We start from the raw sequence: 7,925 nt of genomic DNA on the forward strand, positions 1-7,925 counted from the left end.
GTACGAAATGAATTCAGGCAGTGCAATAAATGAGACTCCGCCGGGAGAGTGAAACAGAAAGTGACACACGAGCAGCATTTTCAGTTCCATCCAGAAGCCTGCAGGATTTCCTGTGGATCATTTTTTTGTCTGGAGTCGAGGTTAGGAGGTAATTTTGGATCCGAATGTGCAAGTAACCGTCGAACAATTAGTGCAGAAGACGAACGGAACGGACGGTGGACATTTCGCATAGAGCACAGATGGACATAGACTAAAAAAGAAGCGTTGCGTAACACATCACATACTGTATGCTCTATCCTGTATGTTACGGATGAGAAGATAATTCCTCTGACGGCTCTAAGATTAGATCCAGTGCGTGGTGGATGTGTAAAAGTGGCTTAGAGGATAAACTGTTTATAACAACAGCAACAACAATAATAATAATAGTCAAGTTTATTTCTGTAAAACCAACAAAGTGCCTCACAGAAAACCGACGCTTGAAACAGAAACAAGATTGAAAAATTAACTCAAAACTCACATGGCCAAAAGTATGTGGACATATGGGATCGCTGCGCATCTCATGTCAGAATCATGGGCTTTAATCTGTTGCAAACAGCCTCCACTTTTCTGCAGAGGCTGCAGAGAGTCGATCCCGTTCAGCCGCAAGAGCATCGGATGATCTAGTAAGAATGAGCTCCTCATGCAGAACATTTAGTGTGCATGCATATGGACGAACCGTCTGTAATGAGACGTGGGAGTGTTATCAGAGGCAGGTTCGGACAGTAATACCAAATGATGTGAAGTGTTGCAATATATATGAGTGTAAAAGAAACCCTGGACCACAGCCAGTCTGTTGAAACAACCCAGAAGAAGTTCCCTCTGTGACGTCCGTTCAGCACCAATCTACAAACCAGTCTCCTTCTCCTTCATCCCTCTCCCTCCATTTCTCTCTAACATACATCCCCCTCCCCTCCCGCCCTCCTCCTCCTCCTCCTCCTGCTCCATATCTCTGGCCGTCTCGGATCCTGGCCCATCACAGAGCAGAGCGACGAGCAGCTGTTGTGTGTTCACTCTTCAGATGATGGAGTGATTCAGCAGAAGAGCAATAGGCAGCGGCCAAGTCTGTCTCTGCATCTCTTCCTCCATCTGCGACTCTCTCTCCTCTTTCTCTCCTCTTTGTGGACCAAATGCTGCCTGTTTGTTCTCCTTGCTGCATGTCACTGGTTTGGCTCGTTGCTGGTTCTGTTTTTAGACAGTCAAGGCTACAGACTTTTTACTGGTGTAAACATTAACCAGAGCTGAATATATAACAAATCGGATCCATATATAAGCCCTCACATCTGTCTTTTGGGGGGGGGGGGGATCTGGAGGCTTTGATTGTTGCATTGACTCAGTCTTACATCACATAGAGAAACCAAACATCTCCAGAACAGAGGCTCTATTGTTCCACTGTTGCCACTATAATGGTTGTATTAGACAGATTACACAGGTGACAAGTGGAAGGTCAAAGTGCCGTGTTTAGTATTCCTACAGCAATCACTCCCTCTGTTGGATGGCACTGAACTGTGCCTGCTCACTGTAGCTTTATGCCTGAAGGCCAGCAGCAATGAATTCACACATACAGTTCAATATTTAGGGATGTGGGAAGGTTTATATTCAAGGTTCAGAGTTTATTAGAAACACGTCAAAAAGGTTTCATTATAGAAACAGGAGTTAAACACAGCTAAATACATTCTCAAGTTCTTTAACGTGCAGTAATTTGCAACAGTTATAACTTCACCACATATTTCTATTAGTCTACAACTGTGTCTACTATTAACCAATCTGTTTGAAGCAGCCAATACTGAATATAAATGCAAAACAGGAGGATTGAAAGTAAAGTGTGGCCAAAATTCAATAGTCTAGCTAGCAACATATCCTATTTGGTGACAAGTGACCAGCATTTTTGAATGTTTTATAAAATTATTATACCATAGAAATGTGTTAATAAAAAAAAACACGTGTAAAAAATAAATCTGTAGCTTAAATAGACTCTAGCTAGTTAAGGCTAGCAGCTAGCTAGCGTGAAGTCACAGCTAGCTTTAGTTTAAAGCAGATTTTTTCCAACCTGTTTCCTAAATATTGTTTGTTATACCACATAAAAAATGCAATAGCTTAAAGTAAACACAATACAGTGCTGCAGGGATGATGTAGGCCTATTTTTGTAGGCTAGCCCAGAAGTTAGCATCTAATTTAGCCACTTGTTAGCAACTGCCTTTTTAAGACAAATAAACGCTGTAAAATTCAAACGTTGGGTATTTACTGCCGTATTTTATGTCGTAGAACAAAAAGGGGAAATCTCTTTAACTTGTGTTGCCCTCAGATTTTATTTCAGGCATTTAGCTGAGGAAAAAGTAGGCCTAACACGAGTCCTGCTAAAGGTTTGTAGCCTAGATTTGAACGCTTTAAACATTTAGGATATCTAATGATTTTATTTAACAAGTTCCTTTATTCTTTTCGGAGAAGATCATGATAAATAGACATAAAGTTAAGGTCTTTAGGTTTCTCTGAGTCCACTGTTTCTGTCGATAGCCTACTGCCGTGTGACTTTGTACCGCAGACATTTAAATTAATTATAGATGATTAAAAAAAGTGCAGTCTTGGATCGATAGTCATCTGACGCATTAAACCACACAGCAGCCTGGTGCTGTTGCAGATTTACCTGCCTACGTACAGTCAAGTAAACTTGAAAATGAAATCGTACTTCCAAATAATTCACTCTTCTTTCTCGTCCCTACAACAAATATCCATGCAGGCGACAGCCGAGCTCACACAGGAAAAGCTTTTCCCTCTGATTTTAAAATCATCTTTCTCTGTCACCTGCGTTTCTTTCTCTCCCTGTCTGAAATGACACCGCCGTGCCTCCCACCTAATCCTTTCATCCTCGTCTTTACGCCCTCCACTTGTCTTCCGCCCACACCCCTCCGGCATCTATCTTCCTCTTCCTCCTGCACCTCTCCTCTCTCCTCCGCTTGCTTTTAAAGATGACACAAGTCACGCTGCGAAAAACCGGCGGCGCCCTTCCTGTCCGCGTTCACGTCTATCATCTAGTTCAGCTCCCAGGTTTCTCCTCGGAGTCTCACTTCTGGTTTTTATTTAACACTGAGATACACCGCGCTGGAGCAGAGGGAACCACATAATGCTTAAAGCCTTCCTAGTTTGCCCGGGGCACCTTATCGGAATATTTTACCACCCCTTTATTTTTTAAACCCAAAATATGGGTATGTGGTTTAGCAGCAACCCCGTGAGATTGTGCTGTTTTGAGCAAAAATCACCTCAAGTTTTGAATGTTTTCTCTGTTTTCTTGTCTTCTTGCAGCCCATCAGCAATGCAGACTTCATTGTTCCAGTGGAGATCGATGGGACTGTTCATCAGGTACTGTTGCACTGACACCGAGGCCTTCCCGAAGTGAAATAATATGTATTAATTATAAGGTTTCCCTCGGAAGCCGTGGCTCCATTTTCTTTTCTTTCAGTATTTTATTATTCTCTGTGATCTCACACAGCTACGTCAAAGTGGGACAGCACACACACTCCTCCCCGAATTTGGTGCTTTCTCTTTTATTCCCCGTGTCTTTGCTCGCTCTAAAGATAGATGGGCCGTGACGCGGCCGTGTCACCAGGTAAACAAATGTCACAAAGCGCGTCGGAGAGATGCTTCACTGATAAGAAATATGTGTGAGAGAGAGAAACGGCAACAGAGAGGATGAAACATGTCGTGCCTTTGTTCGTACGGTGCATCGATGTTAAAGGTTTGTCCTGTTTGAAGCAGAAGCAGCCGCACTGTAGCTGCAACCGGGTTCAAGTAATCCAGGATAGGCTTTCTCTATCTGTTTTGGCCTATGCTTGATTACTTGCACTTGGGGGCAGCAGCTAACCCTCGGGGACCGACTGAAGAGAACGAAGACAAGCAGACATGGAAAATATGATCACAGGGTAATGTCTGTTGTTGCGACTGGCTGGGTCCAAAGGTTGATTTAACAAAGGAAGCCTAAGTTAAATATTGTCTAAACAAAAGTGGCAGGAGAACATTGCCAAAAAAAATAGTGTGCTGCAGAGATGACGTGTTTTTGTAGGCTAAGCTGGACGTTAGCATCGCCCTGGTTCCCTCAGCAAAAAGCCGATTGGTTGATTGATTTTTCAAGATTTATGTTGAATAATGTAAACATAGACTTGAGGTTCTTTTAGAAAAAAGCGCCTCACTCGTGCGTCGGTGTGAAAAGCTCACTTTAAAGGTGTGTTTATTTTTGTGATGTTTGTTTCAGGTGTACGTGCTGAAGAGGCCTCACGTAGACGAGTTCCTCCAGAAGATGGGGGAGCTCTTCGAGTGCGTCCTCTTCACAGCGAGCTTAGCCAAGGTTTGTTCACGCATTGTAGCACTAAAACAGCAAGTAAAGCCGCTTCGCACAGACTTTGCTAACCCGATGTGCTTTTTGTTGGTCTGTTCAGTATGCTGACCCTGTGGCAGACCTGCTGGACCAGTGGGGGGTGTTTCGTACCCGGCTCTTCAGGGAATCCTGTGTTTTCCACAGAGGAAACTACGTCAAAGACCTCAGCCGGCTGGGCCGAGAGCTCAGTAAAGTCATCATCATAGACAACTCACCTGCCTCCTACATCTTCCACCCCGAGAATGCAGTAAGTCAGTCAGTCAGTCCACCATTATCCTGGACTAGTGGCATGTTGTGTTTAGGTACTGGATAAAACCTTGTTAGCTGTTGGCAGAAATTAGCAAATGGTGAGCTCCTTTTGCCTGATGTTATTCAAAAAAAAAAAGTGTTTGACCCAGGACTTTAAACTAACTAGCTGTTAGCTCCATTAGCTATTAGTTCTGCTAGCTGTTAGCTCCATTAGCTGTTAGCTCTGTTAGCCAAGCAGGACTTCAGCTGCACGCTGGCTGCTAAAAGCTAACAGCTAACTAACTCTTCTTCTGCCAATTTCAACACAGATCTGTAGTTCATAATGCAGCATTATCATGGGGGGGGGGGGAATATATGCACATAATATATGTTGTGCTGAGTAGCCAGCCAGTAATAATAACATTTATAACAGCATGTAGGCTACATACAAAAAGGTAAGTCTGTGTATATAAATGTTCGCTACAATGAAAGTTAACATATTGCGGTGTGGTTTTACATCCCACAAACTCCCGACTAAAAATAGGATCAAATACAGCGGTACAACAGGAACAAGTTGGTAATGAAAACAATAATGAGGGTAAATGATGATATCTGCACGACATTGTCAGTTTTAATCTGCGCTGTCGTTTGAGATACGGCGTCGAGCCCAGAGGCAGTGTTCCCAATTTTATGAGATTTCTCTCCTCTGTGCAGAAGGTACTCAGTGGAGCTGCTGCCACTCTTCATGCCTTTGATGCATTTCCCCCATTAATTATTTACACAAGACTGGCACCATCTCCTCACCTATAATGCAACACTTTAGCATGAACTGCCAGCTGAGTTTTCTCAATTGATCAAATAAATTCAACCTGTCCTCTCCCGCTCAACACTGTGTCTCATCTCTCCACAGGTCCCGGTGCAGTCCTGGTTTGACGACATGACGGACACGGAGCTGCTGGACCTGATTCCTCTGTTCGAGGGCCTCAGTAAGGAGGAGGACGTTTACAGTCTGTTACAGAGCCTGAGGAACAGGTAGCAGGCGGCGGCTTCACCTGGCTCTTCCTGTCTCTGCACAGAGGCCTCACCTCGCTGCAGCTCCCGTCCTCCAACCGGCGCTGGAAGTCCCGGCGTGACTCCCGGCGTGAGGACTTCAGGCAATCGCTCCGGACATAATCACATCTAGAGACAACAACTGTATGGATTCTCTTGGACCCTTTGTACAGGACTCCTACTGACAAATGATTATATTACTGTATGTACATACTATATGTTTCTAAGAGCAACACATACATAAAGTAATTTTTCTATCAGAGAGAGGAGGTTTTACTATTCTATCAAGTAATATTTTAGTTACCAAAAATAATCAAAATAGACAGAACGAAGAGTTTTTTTGTTTCTTTTTCGAGAAATGAGTGACCTTTTGTTCTTTTTTTCTTTTGTGTTGAGCTGTGCTATGCAGGCTGTTGTCGTCTGACCTTTTCGTTCAAACAACTGTGATTTATCTTCTCTTACAGAATGAAGTGCCTTCATTACTGTGCTGATTTTGTTGTGTCGGGTTTATGGGGTGCACATTTTTATGCTGCATATTTACTCAAATCTCCCACAAAAAAAAACAAAGAGTATTAACTAAATCCTTAAATCCGAAGTTGGAAATGAGTCTTTGGTAATTGTTGTTTAATCTGCGAAAACAAAAGAATGATTTCTAGAAATGTATCCAGCTAGAATATTAGACCTGAATGATTCTTTACTTTTGAGTTGAGCAACATTGAATTGTTAAATTTACCAAAGATTTTTACAATTCAATGTGATTTGTGGCTGAATGACGACATTTGATCCTTGACTGTAAATTGATAATCCTTGAAGACATTGAAACCCCGCTTTATTATTGAAAAAAAAAAAAAGATGAAGAAGAAACCGTTGTGATGACATCACCGTCCACCAATAAATGTAAAACTTTTGAGGAAAATATAATAATTAGCTTAGATTATATGAAATTCTATTTATTGGGGAAAAGGGGTTTGGGTGCATTGTAAAGACTGCTGTTGAAATCGTACTGTACAACATTATTAAAGTTGCAGGTTTGCACACTGTCAGATTGTTTCATGGTTTACTGACTTTAACAACATGTTACCATTGAATCAAATGACTACGTCTACTGTGAAAGAGGTCCCACAGACAATTACCACCCAGCTCTCACCACTCACTTAAAGGCCCCCCTCCTGAATACCCAGTCTCCTCTGATTGGTCAGCTCACACACGCCTGAGCCAGCACCGCTTACAACAACGGAGCAGCTGTGCTAAATCAATTCTTACGCTCCAAACTAGCTGCTCGTCACAGAATTAAAGGCGGGACTACTGACGAGGCGTTTTAGGAGCGGAGTTTTCTGTGGGAGAGAGGAGCTTCTGTAGGTGTGGACTTTGACCTTGTTAACTTTCAAGATCTTTTACATGCACCACAGTCTATATAAAACACTGAGGGAGAGGAAATAACTGAAAAAAGCATAATAGGTCTCCTTTAAAGGAAATGATATGCCAAATTGGTATTCACAGCATGTTTCTGCTGCCCCTAGTGGCTAGAACATCAGATGCATGCTGTTCCTGACCTTGAGAAAACAGTCTCGCTCATGAGGTCCATTTTGAAGCTAGTCTGACTCACTGGATGTAGACTGGCCGACTGTTTCAGTCAGCATTCTCCCTCCTTCCGATATCTGCGTGTTAGCGTTTGTAAAAGCCCTTTCTTTACGGGAAACAAAAACAACAACGCTAGCAACATAAACGCTGAAAATGGCAAGTTACCCTTAGCTTAACCTGGTTGCTAACGTTATAAACCTTAACAAGCTGCAGTAGCTATTACCCTTTTGTTTTGCAAGGATTTAGCAATTGTAATGCCCGGGCTGCTTCCTCTTATGCAAATGTTCCACCAAAACAACACCCGACCACTATTTTGAAGGGGCACCCTCGCTGCATTCTGGGTTTAGTGCCGCCCAAGACAATTATGATTTGTTTAAAGAGATATTAAAAGCCAGAATGTTTTGTTTTTTTTCCCTCTTATACTGGAAGCAGTTGTTCTGGAGCTTTCAATCATTACACATGATCTCCATCAGCAGATGGAGTTTCAACACTTTACGTGGATTTGTGTGTCGTGTGACAACAGTCCTTAAAGTGCTCAGAAAAGTCCTAAGTGTCTTCCTAAAATGAATCTACACCTACAACATGCTTTATTATAAGAGGACACCACTGACTTCTTCGACAGAGGCTCGTGCTTGTATTGTCTGCAGGGTTAAGTGATCTG

General features: G+C 42.7%; 1 protein-coding gene across 2 annotated transcripts in view; it reads left to right on the forward strand.

The window, feature by feature from the left end:
• ctdspla (CTD (carboxy-terminal domain, RNA polymerase II, polypeptide A) small phosphatase-like a) overlaps positions 1-6,726 on the forward strand; it is a 34,159-nt gene extending 27,433 nt beyond the window's left edge. For both annotated transcript variants that reach the window (XM_073488767.1, XM_073488768.1), the window contains 4 exons: positions 3,337-3,393; positions 4,283-4,375; positions 4,467-4,652; positions 5,544-6,726. In XM_073488767.1, the coding sequence (XP_073344868.1) occupies positions 3,337-3,393; positions 4,283-4,375; positions 4,467-4,652; positions 5,544-5,669 (462 nt within the window). In that variant the 3' untranslated portion in view covers positions 5,670-6,726. The remainder of the gene's footprint in view (positions 1-3,336; positions 3,394-4,282; positions 4,376-4,466; positions 4,653-5,543) is intronic.
• The last annotated feature ends 1,199 nt before the right edge of the window (positions 6,727-7,925 follow it).

The sequence above is a fragment of the Pagrus major genome, chromosome 19 (assembly GCF_040436345.1).
Source record: "Pagrus major chromosome 19, Pma_NU_1.0".
NCBI lineage: Eukaryota > Metazoa > Chordata > Actinopteri > Spariformes > Sparidae > Pagrus > Pagrus major.